General features: G+C 40.4%; 1 protein-coding gene across 1 annotated transcript in view; it reads right to left on the reverse strand.

Annotated features, from left to right (window-relative positions):
- Positions 1-10035: 10035 nt before the first annotated feature.
- LOC101159120 (ephrin-A5b) overlaps positions 10036-21037 on the reverse strand; it is a 91585-nt gene continuing 80583 nt past the window's right edge. The window contains exons 3-5 of the mRNA XM_004075074.4: positions 13528-13593; positions 13354-13434; positions 10036-13193 (exon numbers count right to left, since the gene is read on the reverse strand). Of these exons, the coding sequence (XP_004075122.1) occupies positions 13069-13193; positions 13354-13434; positions 13528-13593 (272 nt within the window). The 3' untranslated portion in view covers positions 10036-13068. The remainder of the gene's footprint in view (positions 13194-13353; positions 13435-13527; positions 13594-21037) is intronic.

Below are 21037 nucleotides of genomic sequence, written 5' to 3' on the forward strand. Positions count from 1 at the left end.
GCTAGATGAAGGCCATATGAATTGTGGGAAACCCATGTCAATTGACTGGGAAGATTTCCTCTTGGCCTCGGCCTGGCGTGGAGAGGGAACAGCTGGACCACCACACCAGCCATGCAGAGACTATTTTGTTTGTCCAGACAGAAATGTGCATGGATTAATACAGGCTTTTTTGTTTTACTCTGTTCACCCACGTGGTCCTTCCAGCGTTTGTGTTCACTTTTCGTGTGATAACAGGAACCTCTTACCTTTCATTCATTGATGGATGGTGGACCAGAAGACTTGTTTCAAGCAAACAACCTTTTGGCTTTTGTTGTGTGTGTGTAAAAGCAGCCTGTGTTATGTTTGAAGCACTCACCACTACTTTTGGGAGATTGTCACTTAAAATCTGATTTACATAGTTTGGTTTTTGAAATGTACCTTTCATAGCTGTGACCAGCAGAGGTCCCCCTCACCTCATGCAAACCCTCACACAAGCTTTTCATATGTAAGGGAAGTAGTGGTTAGCATTCTTGCTTCACAGGGCGAGGGTCCTGGTTCAAATCCCAGCGGGGATCTTTCTGTGTGACGGTTGCATTTTCGGTGGGTTTTCACCAGGCTCTCCAGTTTCGTTCCTCCCAGTCAAAAAAATACATGCTTCACATGTGAATTGGTGATTCTATGCTGTCCCAAGGTGTGTGAATGGTTGTGTGGCCCTGCAACTACCTGGCGACCTGTCCAAGGTGTAACCCACCTTCACCCAACAGCAGGTGGGATAGGCTACCCTGTGACCCAAAAAGGGATTAAGTGGGTTTTGGAAAATGGATGGACAGAGGAGTGGTACTGACGGTGAGACATTTAAGACACACATAAAAAAGGAGCTCACACAAAGAACTCAATTCTGAGGGTTTCAAAATTTATAAATCCTAATTACTCATAATTAAACTGCTAAACAATTGTTTTAGGTAAATATTAGGCTTCTATGGGACAGTTAGACTAATGCAAATAAAGTTTCAGCTGTTTGTGAATAGTAAAATTGTTTTTTTTTGTCCTTTGCATTTTTATTTTAACTTAACTGTCTTTTTGTTGTTTATTTTATTTCTCATGATATTTCTCAGATGTTCGTTACATTTGTGATGCTTTGAGTTATTTGGTTTTAAATCCTACCTCACAAACTACATTTTATTGTTAATTTAAATGATTTTTCACATTACACCAATCTTAAAATCTCTGTGCTGGCTCCCCGTCAGCTACAGGATTGATTTGAAGATTCTTTTAATAGTTTTTAAGAGTGTTCATGGTCTTGGTCCTTCTTTTATATCAGATTTGCTTTTAGCTTATGAACCTCCCAGAGTCCTTAGGTCCTCAGGCGCGGGCCTGCTGAGGGTCCCTAGGGTCAAGACCAAAATCCACGGCGAGGCCTCATTCAGACACTGTGGAACAGTCTGTCTGAGGATCTGAGGGCCTCATCCACTGTTGAGGTTTTTAAAAAGAAACTAAAGACTCATCTATTTAACTCAGCCTTTAATTAGATCTCATATATGGGATTTTTACTCTTATATTTTAGATGCTATTTTATCACATATTTATTTGTTTAATGCCTTTTAATCCTTTTATGTCTTAACTTATTCTAATTTATATTCCATACTTTTTTATGCACTAAATTATCTTATTTTATTTTAATTAATATTTTTATATTTTACCTGTTTTTATATTTTAACTTTCTTATTTTATTACTTCTACATTTTAGACTGTTTATGGGTGTTTTGTCACCCTTGGCTGGTGTGTTAGTGTTTGGCCATGATTGTCCTCTGGCATCTCTTGTTCCGGGTCCTCCGGGCTGCCGGGCCTGGTGTGCCCATGGTGGGCACACTGGACTTGGGGGTTAGGGGTATCTGGGGGGGGTGCTGGGGATGAGTTGTGCTTATGCTGCATAGATGCTGACACTCCAGCCAACAGGAGGACAGGGCGGACAGTGCCTACTAGGTTATCTTTTCTTTAGCTCTGTCATTTCTCTTTTATTTGTGCTTGTTTTTGTGTATTTTATGATGAGGGGCTTATTTAATTATTTTATTACATGTGCAGGGATTGGTTTTATCGTATTCTTGATGTTTTTTATGGAAAGCCCCTTGAGCTGTCTGTTTGACATGAAAGGTGCTTTATAAATAAAATTAATTTGAAATAAATTAATTTGAATTAGAAATAACACAATGGCAAATATTGTCTTTTGTAAAAAGAAAAGAAAAAGATGTAAAGACATCCAACGTAGAAAAAAAAAGGAACTCTGGAAGAAGCAGAAGTTTTGATTGAACACCTCCTGTTTGATTTTTTCTATTCAGAAGATTAGAAAAGAAAACTCTGCAAGACAGAGCTGGTCAGAGTGTGTTTTGGGCTGAAGTGATGACTGGACCTCCTACAGGCGATGACAGGTTGATTTTTGCCCTCCCTCCCAAACCCACAATTTGTTTCTATTTTCATCATAGACAGTTATATTTTTTCGATTGTTAATAGTCTGGATGTTGTAATAAGTATGTCATAAACATAAAAAAAGCAACAGTTCTTTTTGCCACATTGTTCTCTTTTTTTGATAGTAAACTGAAAGTAGAGCTAAAACATTTTTTTAAAAAGTTTTTATCTGTCATTTGTTTACATTAATACGTATCTAAAGCCATTTGATAACACCAATTGGAGATGTGTTAGTGCAAACAGTAAATTTTTTTGTGATGGCATTACTTTATGAATACATTTTTGTACCAGACAAGCACCTTCGCTTCACGGTACAAGATCATTGCTTGTTGGAATTAAACATATACTTGGTTTAATTCTCTTGACAAAATTACACCAAACATAATCCATCAAACTGCTGGATTATTTCAAAGCTTTAGGTTTTAGAACAGGAAGAATCACTTTAACTGAAAACCCTGACAAAGAAAAGTTAAATGAAGGAAACTACAGCTCTGCAAAAAGGATTAACTAAAACACATGACCTTAATGATTGTCGCAGGCACTACTCGCCCCCAACCTCGCCAAACCCTTTTGATCTGGCCTCACTGGTTGAGTGGCTGCTGCACGGCTCTCACACCCTCAGATTGAAATCTCCAGGAAGAGTTTAAATTTGTAGGTGGGCGTAGAAGTGATTCGTTTTTTTAATTTAAGGCGACGGCCTCTTCCTGTGGCCAAAGGTCAACAAAACTTTGGTGGTGGTTGGATACTTAATCTGGCGACACGTTTGTGAAAATTCGTGAAGATTGCTTGAACAAAAGTTTCCATTTCCCATGTTGTGGCAAAGTTTGAAAATTACTAAATTTCACACTTTACCACAAAAAGGCTGCCAAGCTGTAGATCCCGTGGCCATCCCGTAATCCTTTCAAAACTTCTTTTGGATATTTCCGATCTATGTTTTGGTTTCGTTTGTGGATCTTGAGATATTTTTTGAGCCCCATAAGAAATCTTGGTCCGTTCAATTTTTACATTGGTTCATACACCTGTGATGTCATCATTTTTTGGGGGGTCACTCTGTCAAAATCTGTTTTCACTGGCTACTAGGTGTGTACAGATTTTGTTCAGTTTGTGAATATGTGTCGAGGGTAATATTTCACTCAAAATAAAAAAAACATTTGCGAAAACAATCCAGTCCTTGGAGTCCAGGCCTGCACAGACTGAATACTTTACTCAAGAACTGCATCGGGACATCTCCAACATCTCTTTCCTCCTAAAGCCTTAACCCTTGTGCTATCCTATGACCCCCCCCCTTACATTGACATGTTCTCTCTACCATGACAAAGGTGGATAAAGGTGAAGAGGATTTCATGTAATCCATGGACACCAGTGAAGATCACAAATCATTGAAGAAAAAAGGTTCAGAGCACTGTCTAGTGGGTCTAGATGACCCAACTCCCAACGTTAAAGTGCCTAGGATAGCACAAGGGATACACCAACAATCTGCTCGTATATGACCTGAAATAGATAGAGGACACCACCTAGGAGCAACAACTAACACCAAGCAGTTAGCATCAGGTACATTTAATTTACCTTAAAGGCCCTATTCAATGCTATTCTTAAGCCCTTTATAGTAAACAATATCCATATACATGACAATACGTTTAAAACATTTTTTTTTCCTGTAATATGAGTTGTTTTCGCAGCTCATTTTCCTACATGGAAATAAGACGACTCGATCTCTGAGGCTCCGCCTTTCTCTCCGTGTGGGTGCCGCCCATTTCATGACGTCAACCTAGAGTCGGCCTCGGCTGCGTGTCTGCGTCTCGCCCACGAAAACAAACAACGTCCAAACTTTTGCAAAGAGGGATGTGCAAATCGTGCAAATAACAGGAAAGTGTTTTTGCCGATACCCACTAGCTCCACGGAGGAAGTGGGTGTTTGTGTTAGCCTGGGGGTGGAGCTGGCAGTGCAGACTCTACCTGGAAGGGGCTGGTCCTCACTTTCTGATGTCACATTGTTAAATGCCGCTCATTTTCATGGATTGGGAGGGGTTGGTGCTCAGAACGCAGGTTTTTAAAGGAATACTGAGATATCCGTGAACTCTTCAAAAACCGCTTTTGTGTTTCTTTTCACTTAAAAGCTCAAAAAATTGATTTTGCATGGCGTAGACCCTTTATCATGGTTGTGTTCTGTGCTCTCTGTTCATCTTTGTGTTGATGCAAACTCTGCTAAACTAGTGTGAAGCGTTTTTGTCCATGCCTCCTGCAGACTAAGTCAGCAATTGTCTTGGTGTTCTCCATATTTTTAACTCTGAAAGAAGTTGTGATTGACGCCAAACCAAATAGAGGATGATGGTGTTTACGTGAGTGACTTTAACTAATGCAGAGTAATAGAGACAATTAACCGATATGGTCTAATATGGAGATTCCTCTTTAAAAATGTCCAGATGAGGGACTTGACATCTGTTACTACAGAGTAATACTACAGAGTAATAATGCACAATCACAAGCATACACTGAGGAATTACTCTTAAAAGATTAAATGCTAACATCTTTGATTTCTTGTGTTTGTCCCAGTTACTTTGCTTTCATTGTTGGCAGTAATGACTTTCTCCACAGCAACTGTTTGTGTGTTTCAGAGCTGCCCCGTCTGTGAACCGGCTCCTGGGACCCCACACACTTCCACTGTTGTCTAGTTTGTACCCACATACACAAGGTGTGTGTGTGTGTGTGTGTGTGTGAGCTGCAGGCAGGTGGGAGAACACCTGCCTGCAGTCCCGTGTGTCTCAGCTTGTTGTCGGACGAAAATCCCAGCATCAGGACACTTTCTCATAAGCAGCATTTCTGTCCCTGAGCTTCTCCTCTGTCAGCGCTCACATTCACCACTGTGTCTAGAACAAAAGTCAACCATCAAAGAATTCCTTTGCTCACCTTTGGATTTATATTTAAATGTCAAACAACAGGGACAGAGGTTGCATCCTAACGTTTTGTTAAATGAAGACACATACTGATGGAGATGATCTGTTTGCCACGCCCAGCTGCAAACCTTCAGTCTATTTGAGCGTCTGGTTTTCACTTCCTCATTGTCAGCTCATCTACTCTTTTCTGCTTTGCCATCCTTTTGTTGCTCTTAAGGTTTTGTCATGTTTCAGTTTTTAAATGTTTTATTTTCTGTCACCATGCCTGGTCTCCTGCATTTTGGGTCCTCCACCACCAGTTCTTGACATAACTTACGTAGTGGTGACACACCCAAAAACAAGAGAGCATCTGTAAGTGTTTAAATTGTATCTGTTTGTGCGAGTCATGACTTCAATTTCCTTTTAGTTTTTGAACTTAATTGTCTTCAGTTCTGCTGTGGAAAACCACAGTGTTTAAACCAGTGTGTCGCGGTACGGTAGAGTACTAGTGTGCTGGTGAAATTAATGATAATTAGTGATAATTACATCACACACTAGTGTAATGTAAAATCCGCTCTGGGTTACACACGGAATAGTAAGAAAAATAAATTACTTTCTTTGTGTTTATCTGATTCTTATTTAGAACACTTTTTGATAAGAATGACTACATTTTGTTAAAACAGACTAAAGAGTTTTTTTTCTTTCCATTTTGAGTTGGTGTATCAGGGAGAAGTGAACCTTTACTCAAAAAGGACACTGGATTAGAATATGTGAGTCAATGACACTTTCTTTCCTTTGGAGTTTTTTCTTCGTAAGACTGTTTGCATGCAGATATTTCCAGCTGCCTTGTACACATTTTTTGTGTTTGGAGGTCTTTATCATTAAGTCTAGTCTGCTTTTCTATAGGATCATTTAATTTTACTTTGGACCTTTTCATAAGCCAGAAGTTTTTACATGGCAGCGTCGAAAACAGTTGAAAATGTAAGTGCATTTCTGCAGTGCTTCTCTATTCTGCATAAAAAAAGGTGACCAACAGATGACATGAAAGAGTTTTCAGTGCAATTCCCGTAGTGAACAAGCAAAGGGCGACACTGCAGAGAACAATTCCCTCTAGCAGAGTTACACTCAGTTACCATCTGCTGTGAGCGGCTGCATCTGTGAGGAAAGGAAAGAGACAGACAACTACAGAAAAACACTGAAACATCTGCTACATGACATGAGATAAACTTGTGTTTTGGATCGAATATTAAGTAATTGAAGCAAAAAGAGGGCTTGAAACCAACACAAAAACATCTGTTTAAAACAAAATAGAGATTGGTTAGTAACTGCAATAAAGATGAATACAGTTATTGAGAGATGTGTGTAAAAATGCCCAGAGCATTCCTGACTTAAAAAAAAGATTTTGCAACTGCAGTATTTCTATTCATTTGAAAAGGTTGGACATCAGGCAGGAAGAGGAAGTGGTACCTTACAGAACTTTTTCCACATTTCACCTCTCCACTCCCTAAATTCAGGTGGTGGTTTAAAGTCAAACACATTCCTAAAACTGTCATGATGGAGAGAGGAGGAAGATGCTGGATGAAGGAAAAACAGTTTATTGATTTAACCCTTGTGCTATCCTATGACCCCCCCTTACATTGACGTGTTCTCCCTACCATGACAAAGGTGGATAAAGGTGAAGAGGATTTCATGTAATCCATGGACACCAGTGAAGATCACAAATCATTGAAGGAAAAAGGTTCAGAGCACTGTCTAGTGGGTCTAGATGACCCAACTCCCATTGTTAAAGTGCCTAGGATAGCACAAGGGTTAAGGAAGACTTAAAGATTGATTTAAGGAAATGACATTGACTAGTGAGTTAGGGACAGTAAGGTCTTAAATAGAGCCAGGGTGAGTGGAGATGAAGGTGTGTCAGGAGTCCCTGCTAGTCCAATCCAGCACACCTGTGAGGACAAAACAGAAAAACAACAGAGGACAGAAGACAGCGCTGACACACTATGACCAGCAGAGGAAGACAGAGGGACAGGGACCTGACAAACCATGACAAAAATGACCCTCAGCATTCAGATAACAAATTCCCACTGTTGTTTACAGCACATCAATTCAAAAACATCAATTCACACTGAAGGTGGGAAAATTATAAAATTATAAATGTTTCCGCCTCAGTAATGACCATTTTTGTTGTCCGTGGTGCAACATTCACAAAGGTTTTCAGTTTGATGTGTGATGTTTACAACAATGTCATGTTTTTAAAGAAATTCTAATTTGAAAATGTAGTACAAGTTTATTTTGACACTTGTTTCTCTTTTAGGTTTTGTGTTGTTTTGTTTTGTCATGCTTATGATCAAGCTGTACAGTTTTAATTGCAGGTGTAAGTTTGTTTCATCAAGTCTTCCTGTTCTTGGGTTTGGTTCCCCCAACCCTTTTGTTCAGATTGATCACATGACTTTACCACTTTTTTCTTTCTCACGACTTCACAACTGCTAGCAAGACATTTTTGATTGATTTGATTCTCCACAGATTTGTGATCTTTTATTCTTCTTCCTAAATGGTGGTGCTCTTCCTGTCTTATGGCAGTTTGCACTTCAACACACTGTGGTGACACGCATCATCGTTCAAGTAAACTGTTGTATACTCCATTTACCAATTTACCAATTCTGCCTATGTTAATGCCCACTTTGGGGCAGCTGTGGTGCAGAGGAAGAGCAGTCGACCTTTGAACCAAAAGTTGCAGGTTCAGTTTGCTTTTCCAAACGTTGGAGTGTCCTTGGGCAAGACACTGAACCACACATTGCTCCTGGTTGCTACATGTTGGCGCCAGTGTTCGTCAGTTGACCCGCCATCAGTGTGTGAATGTGTGCGTGAATGGGACTGAGAATGTAAAGCCCTTTGGGCCTAAAACAGAGTCGAAATATATACAGGTACAGGTAATTGTCACTTTATTGCATTTTCACAAGTACCGTATTTTCCGCACAATAGGGTGCACCGGATTATAAAGGACACTCAATCAGTGAAAGGTCTATTTTTTATTAACTGTGATCACAGTAACTCTAGAACTTGTTTCCAACACACACAAATTCACAAGACCTGTAACTCCCAACTTGTGTGTGCAGCATGTAAAAATCAGACTGATACTGCTAAAACAAACGTTTCTGTAACTACACTAACTCCCAACCTTGTTTGCAACACACACAAAAAACAAAGTCTGACATGCTACACGTTAGCTGCATTACCATATTCACAATAACACACAACCTTGTTTGCAGCTTGTAAAAAACAGACTGACATTTAGATGGAGCGTCGTGTACTTTTAAATATTGCTTCAACATCAATAAACAGCCAGAATGAATGAATATATAAAGCTACCTATCATGAGGCACACTGTAGATTTTTGAAGAAACTGAAGACTTTTAAGTGCCTTATAAAGTTTCATTTGTTGTCACAATCTAATGTATTGAAGAGAATCCATGGTATTTGTAAGGGGCTTCAGTCTTTTTGCAGCTTCAGGGGTGTTAGGGGAATATTTTAACCCTCTTTTTAGAAGCTTTTTTTGTGAGCTCAGACTGACATTGGACAGAAGTTGTGACTCTCTCGTTCCTTCTAAGTCATCCCAAAGGTCTTTTGTCTCAGCTTGATCTCAGGCTGAGATCAACATCAGTCAAGCTTTTTTGGACTTATCTGGTTCATCAATGCCTTTATGAACCTTCTCTTTGCTCTGGTGGAATATTTTGCAGTGTGGACATTGCAGGATTGTTTTTCTTGCTCAGGAGCATCCTGGAGATGACTGAGCTACTGAGAATGGCCAGGTCTTTTTTGTTTGACAGATGTTTGCTGAAGCGACTTTTTGTTTTAACCCTTGTGCTATCCAAAGCACTATAACCCTTTTGCTATCCTAGGCACTTTAACATTAGGAGTTGGGTCATCTAGACCCACTAGACAGTGCTCTGAACCTTTTTTCTTCAATGATTTGTGATCTTCACTGGTGTCCATGGATTACATGAAATCTTTCCACCTTTGTCATGGTAGGGAGAACACGTCAATGTGAGGGTGGGGTCATCTAAGATGGCACAAGGGTTAACGTTGGGAGTGGGGTCATCTGGACCCCACAAGACAGTGTGCTGAACCTTTTTTCTTCAATGATTTGCGATCTTCACTCTAGTCCATGGATTACATGAAATCCTCTTCACCTTTATCCACCATAGTCCTGATAAGGATAACACGTCAATGTAAGGGTGGGGTCATCCGTACCCCATAAAATAGCACAAGGGCTAATCACCTGTGGATGTGAAAGAGACCGGAACACCCAAACTCATTTACTTACAAGTGCTGTTGACCAGTTCTTACATTTGTCATAAAATTTGGTAGAACACGGTCCAAATGCTTCACACCACGTTTGCAGCTGGTTGGTGGATGGTGGCAGGAAGAGGGGGGCGCATGAATGAAATTGAAGCTGACAGCAGGGGAGGTAGACCCAGGTAGGAGACAAAGAGCGTGTGAGAGGGACTTTTCTTGGCCCGGCTCCTGAAAGTGGTTCACATTCCTGTGAGATTAATTGAAGCTGATTCCATTTTTGTTTTTTCAGTCTCAGAATTACCTCCAGATAACGAAAGACAGTTTTGGGCCCACTTTTTCTAGGGATCCAGGCTGTCTGATTAAGTGGTTGATGCTCTTCTCACTTCAAAACATGTCAGTTAGTAATAAAAACAAATCAGACACGTTGATTACAACAACAAGGAAATATTTATTAAATCTTTTTTGTCTGTGTGTTCATTAGTCATAGCTGCTCTGGTACGTGTATTTACAAAGACATAGCCGCTTTGTAGAAAAGTCAAGAGGGGGAAATAACGGGAAGCAGACAGTCAGAAATTAGGACGGTCTGGATGAGTGAAAGAGGGGAAAGGTCAAAGGGCCACAAAGTACAGTCACAATGTTAAAAAGAAACATGCAATTTTTGATACATCCGTGTCTAGATTGAAAGAAAAAAAGCACAGTTGTGGTTTCCCATAAACAAAAACATCTGTTACAAAAATCAGAGACAAAAATTGAGAGCAAACTCTGCGGTGTTAGCTACAAGCTACGTAAGGCAGGTGACATAGAAGTCCACAGAACTTATAACTACCTTGTTGATACTCAACTCTGCTCTAAAACACAGCCAGTAAGAGTCAAGTGCATTAGCGGTAGTCTCTTCTGCAGACCTGAAGATGTTGACACAGAAATGAGGACCATCCTGAAGATGCTTTGGGGTGCACAAAACAGGAAAAACACACCACGAGCACAGTTTTCTCCGCTCCTCCATACTGTGGGGAGGTGTGCAGTCGACTGTAGCGCATCTTTGATACATGCCTCAGCTGCACAAACACGGTGCAAAGTTGATCTGCTCAGTTTTTTCCCCTTTTGTATAAAAGACATATAAAATAAAAGTTAGCATCCTTTGTATCAAACGTTTGTTTTGCTAACAACATCTATGGGAACGCTAAACTGCCCGTATAAGAGGTGCGTAAAAAGGATCTAACTCTTCTGGATACACAGTATCCACAGAAAACAGATCTAATGTCTTATTTGTCCATGTGGCACGGCTGCAGTAATACAGTGATGACAGACGTTAAACAGACCAGGCCGTCCAGACGTCAACTACTATCATTATGATTCTGCAGCTCAAGATTAATTCATCTCCTTAAATAAACTGTTAGATGCTTGAAAGAATTCTGCTCATGTCCTTTTCAGTAATATGAGAATAATCAAACCCAATATTATCATTTAATTTTTTTTAAATATGAGATTCAATGACATTTCAACCACCTGATGCCTAATGATGTGATGGGATGATGGGAGTATCGATACCAAGGTATCAATATATAGATACCCGGACACCATCACTTTAAGTATCTATTAAAGTACCGATGAATAAATGAGAAAATAAAAGTGCATTTGACATTTCTAGATATTTTTCGTTACCATTGAGTTACTCCAGTGTTTTGTGCCAACCCGCCCTCTGCCCACATCATATTGAACTGCTCAATCAGTCACGAGACCGGAGGAGCCGCAATCATTGACTGTGTAATCAAACTAGACGAATCGTGTGTGATGTCATCCATAGCAAATGACTTCCTTCTGGTTCCAACAAAATGAAGTCAATTCAGTCGCCATTTTCCGCAATACGTCCAATGCCATGTTGGAACCAGACAAACAAAAAAACAAAAAATATGTTTGAGAGAAAAAAATCACCAAGAAATGATCAGTAATTGGTATTGGTAACTGATATGAAATTTTGTTTTCATAACTAGAAATAAATTCAGGCGTCAAGGGGCTTAAAGAGGCACTGTGTCCAATTAATCCATACGTTTAGCTAATTTTAAAACACAATTTATCGAAGGACCCTAATTAGTAAAAATATCTTATTATTACAGCCAGTGTTAAAGAGGATAAAAACATCCCAAAGTTGGTAAATTTGAAGGATCCATGACTCCCATAAAAAGCTGAACTCATCTGTATGTGACACAAACTTGAGAAGCATCCCTTTAGCTTTGGCTGATGCTTTCAAAGCAATGCTATTGTATGATATTGATTTCTATAAATTCTTTTAAATACATACATTAAAATCTAATTTTCAGTCAGGCAGATTTCTTGGTGTCAAACGGGGTCCTGAACTTTTTTTTTTATCTAAATGTAATTCTAAGATTGACTGATCTGTAAACACCCCCCCCCCCCCATTTACATGACAGCTACTTCACAATTAACAATTTCGCCCAAAACCACCACATAGAAAGATTCAGATAGAAATCTAACTTTTTCCACCTTTGTGTGAGAAAACCTCCCTGAAGTCTGTAGGAAACGTGCCTTTATGTACAGCATGTGTGACGAGTGACTCACAAAACTGTTGTGGAACAGGAAACTACATCTGTCAATGACACAACTTCAAAACACTAACACTTTATTTCTACACTCTGACGCACATTTTTTCCATGTCCTGGACCTTGTTTAAAAAAGTGATCTATTCCAAATGAACAGTTTATATTAGAAGCTATCAAAGGTGAGTTGCTTATTGCCTTTTTAGCTTATGCATTAAACCAGAACCAGTGAGGAAAAAAAGCACAAGGACTTCATAATAAATAGGAAAGTATATGTTGCCATTTTCACTTAATGCTCTGTTCATATATTTACTGTACATGTGTGTCGGCTGCTACAACCAAGTTTAAAAAATGGAAAAATTAACTGATTGGTAAATCGTTTCTAATCAAACACTAAAAGATGAGTGTTTCTTAAACCATTTGAACACACCATGTAAACCTGAGAGAAGGTGATTGAGCCCCGCCTCTGCACGCTCTGGGCAGCAGTTCCCTAGCAACAGCATTCTTCTTCTCTCTGTTGGACTGTGTCTGCACAGAGGTTAGACTGCGTCATCGAAGTGAACGGACTGCGTCCCTCGTGCAAACAACTCTATGATCAAGTGGGTGTGCTTGTCTTCATCTAAGTTAGGCTCCTCACCATCCGCAGGTGGGCGGGCGCCACCTTCAGGGGCACCTACCGTCTGCACCTGCCCGTAACACAAGATTCACACTTATTGGCATTTTACAAAAGTCGATAAACATCAAAAGCTTCACAGCTGAAGTCCTTGTCTCCGCCAGTCGGCGAGAGGTAATCAGTGTCTTTTTAAAAAAAGTGCTCCTTGAAGGAGGTGCTGCAGGGTAGAGCGGCTTGTCGTCCAATCGGGACCGTCGAATCCATGGCGATTCCTGGAAACTGGACGCTAAATGCTATAAGGACATGATGGCGGCCAGGAGCATGAGGGCGGAGCTAAGTGGCAGCATGGTATACTGGTGCCGGCCCGCAGAGTTCACATCCGTCCGTGACGGTTCTGGTGACTCATGACTGATGCCGTCTGAAGGGAGGAAACACAAGGAGCAGGAGAATCCAGTCAAACACACATGAAAACTGACGCTTCACAAGGAAAGACCTCCTGAATTTTTAGGAGAAAACATGAAATGTGGAGGATTTTTCATCCAAAACAAACCAGCTTGAATCACTTTTTCTATACCAACCTCGGGGTTCAAGGGAGTTGTGGTTGTTTTCTTCAAAATCCACTCCTTCCTGCTCGCTGCCAGGATTTTTCACACAATTATCTTGGGGAACAAAGATAGGGGAGGAGATGAGTCAGGTGTCTGCAGCCAAATCACAAGAATGGAGACTTACAGACACGACAATTTGTGACTCACTCTGGGGCCTGACGAAGACTTTGAGTCGAAGGCAGCTCCGTCTTCTTCTGACGTCGCTGACTGAGGCTGTGAACACACGACACGTGGGTCAAACCAAAAGCTCCAGACATCTCAAGGCTAAATACCAAACAGCTCCTCTGATTAAACGCTGAGCCGTGCAATTGTGGAAAATGTCAAAACTAATGAAAAGGTCAGGTTAAATCTCATAATTATTGCTGCCCTCGAGTGCAAAAGACATAACAGAATAATCAAATCATGAAATTAGATGAAGTGGTTTGAAGTGTGCAGGTAACTGCAGTTCACGCATTCAGGTACATTTCTGAGTCTGACTTCAAGATGGTTTAACCCACAGCCACAGCTTTCGGATGTCCTTGACTTGCATTTGTGATTTAGCCTCTCAGAGCTATGAGTGGTGTTTGGCCGCAAACACCTCACAAAAACAAAGTCCAGTCATCAATGTCAAACTAAACAGGAAAAAACATTTAACATTTAAAAAGATTTATAAAATAACCCCACAATTTTTCACAGTTTGGATGAACAACAGCTGAAACTAGTGAATGTGAACTATTTGGAGGCACATAGAGTCCATCATAAATAAAGATCTGCTTAACCCTTCTGCTATCTTAGATGACCCCACCCTCACATTGACGTGTTCTCCCTACCATGACAAAGGTGGATAAAGGTGGAAAGATTTCATGTAATCCATGGACACCAGTGAAGATCACAAATCATTGAAGAAAAAAGGTTCAGTGCACTGTCTAGTGGGTCTAGATGACCCAACTCCCAACGTTAGAGTGCCTAGGATAGCACAAGGTTTACAGATGCAATAAGGTGATGCTGATTGATTCCTTAGTCACATGGACCTGTACGGGGGTTGACACATATGGGAGCTGCGGGTTTTTGGGCAGTCCGGACCCGTGGATGTAAAGAGGAGCCCGGGTTCTCAGTTCTCTTGAGGCACCTTATGAAAATGGTGCGTGTGGTAAATGTATGTTGTTGTGCGTGTGGTAAATGTATCATGAAGTATTTGGAAGAATAATGGAAGTTATACGCACTTATGACTAGGGCTGGGTCTCACCAAGAATGTACAGAATAGATTCCAATCGATTCGTGATTTTTCGATTCTTTCGATCCACTCGATTCAATTCGATTCGGTTTTGAATTTAAACGGTTTATACATTTAGACATGTTTGTGACCAAAAAGCACCATCTGAACTAATACCAAGGTCTCCCATGCTATTTTTGTTGGCATTATAACTTTGTTTCTGCTGTTACCTAGAAATATATATACGGTACTTTTAACAGTTTAAATGATGATTGGTTCAAAAATTGTATTCAGTAACACTTTATATTAAGATTCTTTAACAAGCTTTGTTAACCCATTAACAAGCATTATAATATATATAATATAATTTTAATTTTAATATAATTTTTAGGGTAGTGTAATTTTTAGTAAAACATTTATAAGTACAATAAGTCTAATAAGGTTTATTAAATTACTTAGTTACCTTGCTTTCAACCTTAGTTACCTTGTTTCTTAATTGGTTAACAAAGCTTGTTAATAAATCGTATTAAGCTTATTAACACTGACAAATGTGCTAGGCATCTATAATGCCAATAAAGGTATCATTAGCATATTAAAAACATCCTAATAATAATGCTTGTAAATGTGTTAACTAAGTAATTTAATTAACCTTATTAGACATATTGTACTAATAAATGTCTTACCAACACCCTAAAAATCCTATTATGATGCTTGTTAATGGGTTAACAAAGCTTGCTAAGGAATTTTAAAAAGTGTTTCCACGTATTCCAGTGGTTTCAAATTTGTCTGATTCAAGTAAAACCCATTTACTAACTTAGACTGTTGGTATTTAAAGAAGTTGGTATGAATTATTCCATATCTTTCCTTCAAGTTTTCAAAAGAGACACAAGATTTCTCTTGAAATTTATGTTCAATATGTGTAATACCGATAGTCTGCCAGTTTTTTCCCATCTGTCAGGATGTTTTCCAAATAGTTGTTCAGCTCGGTTCTAAACCGAGAATTGTTCCATCCCTACACTGTTCCTAATGCAGCCCACCCCTGCTACCCAAGAGCCTCCATGCACTTCAGTTCAAAGTATCCTGTGACCCCTAAATGAAACGTTATCCACACTTTTGCTGGCTAGACTCTTGTCTTTTTGTGTCTGCAATGTCTGCAAGTTTCATGCTAAGTTTCAGTCAATTCTCCAGAAGTTGTTTGTTTTATCGCAGAAACTTTGTTTCCAGGATTTCCTGTGACTGATGGAGACTAAAAATGTAATCATAAGTAGTGTTTTGAATTTGTATTACTTATATATCTTTCAGAGCCTCTGTGTCTCAAAGTCCCAGCAGCAATCCCGGATAGCATCAACACAGACAGACATGCATAACTGTTAAAAACCTTCAATGCTTTATAGAGAGTGTGCACCTGCTTGTATGTTGTTAATTGCTGCTTATGTACATCTGTGCACAGGCGTGTTGTCCACATGCCCTGTCAGACGCTCAGTGTTAAAGATAGCTGATGAAAGTTAACTGTGTTTCCACCTTTGCAGATTACTTCAGCTCTTATCAGATATCTGCAGGAGCAGATAAAATCCCTTTTCAAGCATTTCCAGTAGATATTGGAGGAGAAGCAGCAGAGAGACGAGGTAAACAGAGATAATGTGGGTCCTGCTGCTTTTCCCTGAATTAGCAAGTGTCAAGTACCCCACCAATGGCTGAACGGGCCAAACTCTGCCCCTGTTTTAGCCTCTTTTTGTTCGACCTGTCTAAGTATTCCTCTTTATTACAAGCCTCTAAGCCAGGATTTTGCAATCGTATTAGGAACGATCTACAGCCAGTTATGAATGGCACGCAGCTTTATTTGTCCTTCTAAGTTGGGCAAAAATCTGAATCTACTCGCCTCAACAAAACATTTCACGTATTGCAGGAAAACATTTGTAAAATTCCCCAAAAACAAAAATTAGGCAAATTTAATGAATCCCTGGATGTTCTGTGTCAGCCTGTGTTGGATTTACTAACTTAGTGCTTAAATAAAATTGATAATATTCTAAATCTTATTTTAAAATGTTAATTAAACTTCATGACAAAAGTTCTTTTAAACTGCTAAAGAAGTTGACACAGACTGAATCAGTAAAAGCTCACTAAAAATGAAATAAAGAAGATTTTTGTAAGAATTACGACTGTGTTTAATTTGCAGTGCGATGAAATAAAAGAGGGGCTGCACGGTGGCGCAGTGGTTAGCGCTCTTGCCTCACAGCAAGAAGGCCCCTGGTTCAAGTCCCGGCTGGGGGACATGAAAAATACATCAATGGGGGACCTTTCTGTGTGGAGTTTGCATGTTCTCCCCGTGCACGCGTGGGTTCTCTCTGGCTTCCTCCCACTGTCCAAAAACATGCTTCATAGGTTAATTGGCAACTCTAAATTGTCCATAGGTGTGAGTGTGGGAGTGCATGGGTGTGTGACTGTGGACGTTCTACCCTGCAACAGACTGGCGACCTGTCCAGGGCATCCCCCCTGCCTACGCCCAAGTAGCCGGGATAGGCTCCGGCAGCCCCGTGACCCCGAAAGGGACAAAGCGGTACAGAAAATGAATGAATGAATGAATAAAATAAAAGATTACTACATGATAGTGTTAAATATGAACAGATAGGTAATGCACCATAAACCCTAAAAGAACAACATGATTCATATGAGCATGACTGTTTTTACAGAATTAAACATCTTTGTACCAGGGCTCCAGACTGGTGCTGTCAGTTTACCTTGTTGCATCACTGTATTATTAGTAATACAGTGGGAATTAGTAGATTAGGTTAGCATGTTGATAGTAGTTTATCACATGTCCTCTCATTTCAGGTGACTTGATTTCTCCCCAGTGTAATTCTCCCTCAGTGTCATCACCTGTTCTCCCTGATGTGCGCACCTGTTTGTAATTATTAATCTGTCCTCATGTTCATAGTCTGCGTCTCCCGTGCACTTGTTGTCGGATTGTTTTGTGCGTTTCTTAGCGTTATGAGTTTTTTTTTGTCATTGTTGCAGGTCTGCCAATTAATTTTGGACTTTACCTTGAGAAATCATGCGTTCTGCATTTGTGTCAACACGGCATCCCTGACAATAAGATCATGTTGCGTTCACAGGCAGAGACCATGAGGGGGCAGAAAGGGTCCAATATTTGCCATGAGCAGAAAACTTAGCTGGAATCCCACTGACTGGAGCGAGTGATGAATCCCTTTTTAATCCAGAGTGAAGTCTAATTCCGTTGATAACGTTTCTAATCTTGTTTGAGGTGCTTTAAAAGCCACCAGCAGAAGCTACAAGCAGTAATAGCAACAAAGCGCATTTTTTTTCACGCAACTTAAATTAAATGTGAGCTGAAACAGATGCCGTGTGTAACATGTGGCGTGGATTACTTGCGGGCTATATGCATGAAGCAGCATTTGCAGCCGCAGGCTTTTGACAGTATCTTTATGAATAACTTGAATAATGGAACGAGCTGATGAAACCAAAACAGAGTCGTAAAAATGTTAAGGGATGTGAGGGTTAGCTAATGTGTTTTAAATATTAGACATGGAAAATCTTCAATATTTTAGAAATGTAGTTGAACAACTTTGGCTTAATTCTCTAATGTCAAAGTTTGAGGAAGTAACTGCAAAATTGTTTCAGAGCATTTCATCGCTCCCCCCCCACACACTTTTTCTCCCTTTTCCAGCCCCCCCTCCATGCCACCATGCTTTCAGATTCCATCACACAGGCAGTAACCCAGCCACCTTTCCTGCTTTCTCTCATGTCTGCCACCGAGGTTGCTGTTTGGGGTTTTGTCCACTTCAGCACAGCTGTAACCCCAGCTCTGCCTGCAACTCTAGACCACAGAATCAGTCAGGTCATCCGGACGCCTTCTCACCATGACGACTGACCGCCAGACATTTCCTGAATCACACTTTTTACACGCAGTCCTGTACTGCTGTGCCTTTCACAGTCTGTGAATGAAACAGATAAAAAGGCAGTGGGATCAAATGTTTTTCTCTAGCTGATCCACTATTTTCTTATTTTGGGGGGGCCTTAGCTGCTTCAGAAGCTCATATTAATTTGTTTAAAATTAGAGCACACTCTCCAAAGGGTGCCCTGATGAGGGGTGGGGTTCAGAGGTACCCCCCTCACTCAGGCTTTTGACTGTCTTCTCTAAATCTGAGCGATTCCTCTCCCCTGAGATAGGATCAGGCTTCCTCTGCTCCACTGCAGCTCTGTTAGGAAGACGTGAAGCCCAGTTCAAACCTTGTCCTCATATCGCTGATCTTTGACCTTCTGGGACTAACCCTGATCCCTCCAGATCAGTCAGTCTGACTGTGTGGCAGACAGACCAACAGGCATGCCTCCAACTGCAGGTGTCATCTATTTAAGTCACCCTCTACCCCCCGCCTGGGGAAACGGTGATCCCTGCACGAGAGCACAAAAGAGTGTCTGCCTTCACCGTCACATAAAACCTTTAAGTTGGTGCTTTGCATCACTTTAGACTCCTGAGCTTTGCCGTTCGTAAAACATAAATCTGGTGTTTAAACCAGTAGCTCCAATAGTAAGCTTTTTTTAACCCCCCAATTGAGATGCTTCTGGGATTAGAAAAGAATCCCATTTGTCAATAGTGAAGTGCACCTTGGACCAGTCATCCGTCAGTCACAGATGACCGTGAAAACGAGCCGCATTTTCTGAAATATAGTTATTATAGTTATCTGTATAAAGACACCTGTCCACAGCCTAACAGTCAAGACTGCAACCTCTCCACCAAGACCAAAAAGCTGTTGATGGACAAAAGGGAAAAGACTGCAGACCTGAACAAGACTGGGATGAATCAATCTACAATAAACAAGTACCTGGGAGACAAGAGATCAAGTGTTGGAGCAATGTGTGTGTATATATATATATATATATATATATATATATATATATATATATATATATATATATATATATATATATATATATATATATGTTAAAACACGAAAGCTCCTCACCATGCATGGAGGGTTCCATCCCAAATCCAGCACCCTGAGACTGTATGCTAGCCGCAAGGAAGGAGGCCGAGGACTAGTGAGCGTAGAAGCCACTATCCAGGATGAAACATCAAAGATGCATGAATACATCAAGCTCAAGGCCCCAAATGACAGTGTGCTCAGTGAATGTCTCAGGCAATGGAGAGTAAAGGACACAGTGCTGGAGGACAGATCATCATGGGAGGACAAACCCCTGCATGGGATGTACCACCGGACCATAACTGAAGTGGCTGATATCAAGAAGTCCTACCAATGGCTAGAAAGGGCTGGCCTACTGGACAGCACTGAAGCACTCATCCTGGCAGCTCAGGAACAAGCCATGAGCACCAGAGCCATAGAGGCTCAGATCTACCACACCAGACAAGACCCAGGGTGTAGGCTGTGCAAAGAGGCACCTGGAACAGTCCAGCACATAACTGCAGGGTGTAAGATGCTGGCAGGGAAAGCATACACAATCAAGTGGCTGGAATAATATACAGAAACAAGGTCAAAATGGGAAACACCTCCGAAGGTGGTAGAGAATGAGAAGGCAAAGATCCTGTGGGACTTCCAGATCCAGACTGATAGGATGGTAATGGCGAACCAACCAGACATTGTAGTAGAGGATAAAGAACAGAGGAAACCTGTTGTGGTGGATGTGGCAGTACCAAGCGATGGGAACATCAGGAAGAAGGAACATGAGAAACTGGAGAAATACCAGGGACTCAGAGAAGAACTGGAGAAAGCCTGGAAAGTGAAGGTGACTGTGGTACCTGTGGTAATTGGAGCACTCGGAGCAGTAACCCCCAAGCTGGAGGAGTGGCTACAACAGATAATTGGAAAGACCTCAGACCTCTCAGTCCAGAAGAGCGCAGTGCTAGGAACAGCTAAGATACTGCGCAGGACCCTCAAGGTCCCAGGCCTCTGGTAGAGGACCCGAGCTTGGAGGAGAAACCACCCACGGAGGGTGAAAGGGGCGTTTTTTTTTTTTTTATATATATATATATGACCTGTCTAAAATGTACGTTTAAAAAAGGAAATAGTATTAAACAACTGCTGATTAATTTTTTAAATATATTTTTAAGTTAATAAAAAAACTAAATTGTAAATAAAGTTTGACTATAAAAAAGTAGATAAATAAAAGCAACACAGCTTCTAGTGGACCCTGAAATCAGGACTTCTGGTTGAAAACAGAGGCACACCAGGACATCGCTTCAACTTTCAGGGCTTTTTTTTAAAGCAAAACTAAATAAAATAAGAATAAACATAATAATAATAAATGACAAATAACTGAAGGAAAGATAGTCCATGCACTGCCAGAATTTTTAAAGCCTTTTAAAATTGGTGCCATTTTAGGTCACATTTTAAAGGCATTCATCAAAGGGTAAATGTCTTAAAATATGACAAAAATGTATTTTGACAAAGTCTACTTTTTTAAAGATTAAGTGTATATAACCAGTTTCAT

Source organism: Oryzias latipes, chromosome 12, assembly GCF_002234675.1.
Source record: "Oryzias latipes chromosome 12, ASM223467v1".
Lineage (NCBI taxonomy): Eukaryota > Metazoa > Chordata > Actinopteri > Beloniformes > Adrianichthyidae > Oryzias > Oryzias latipes.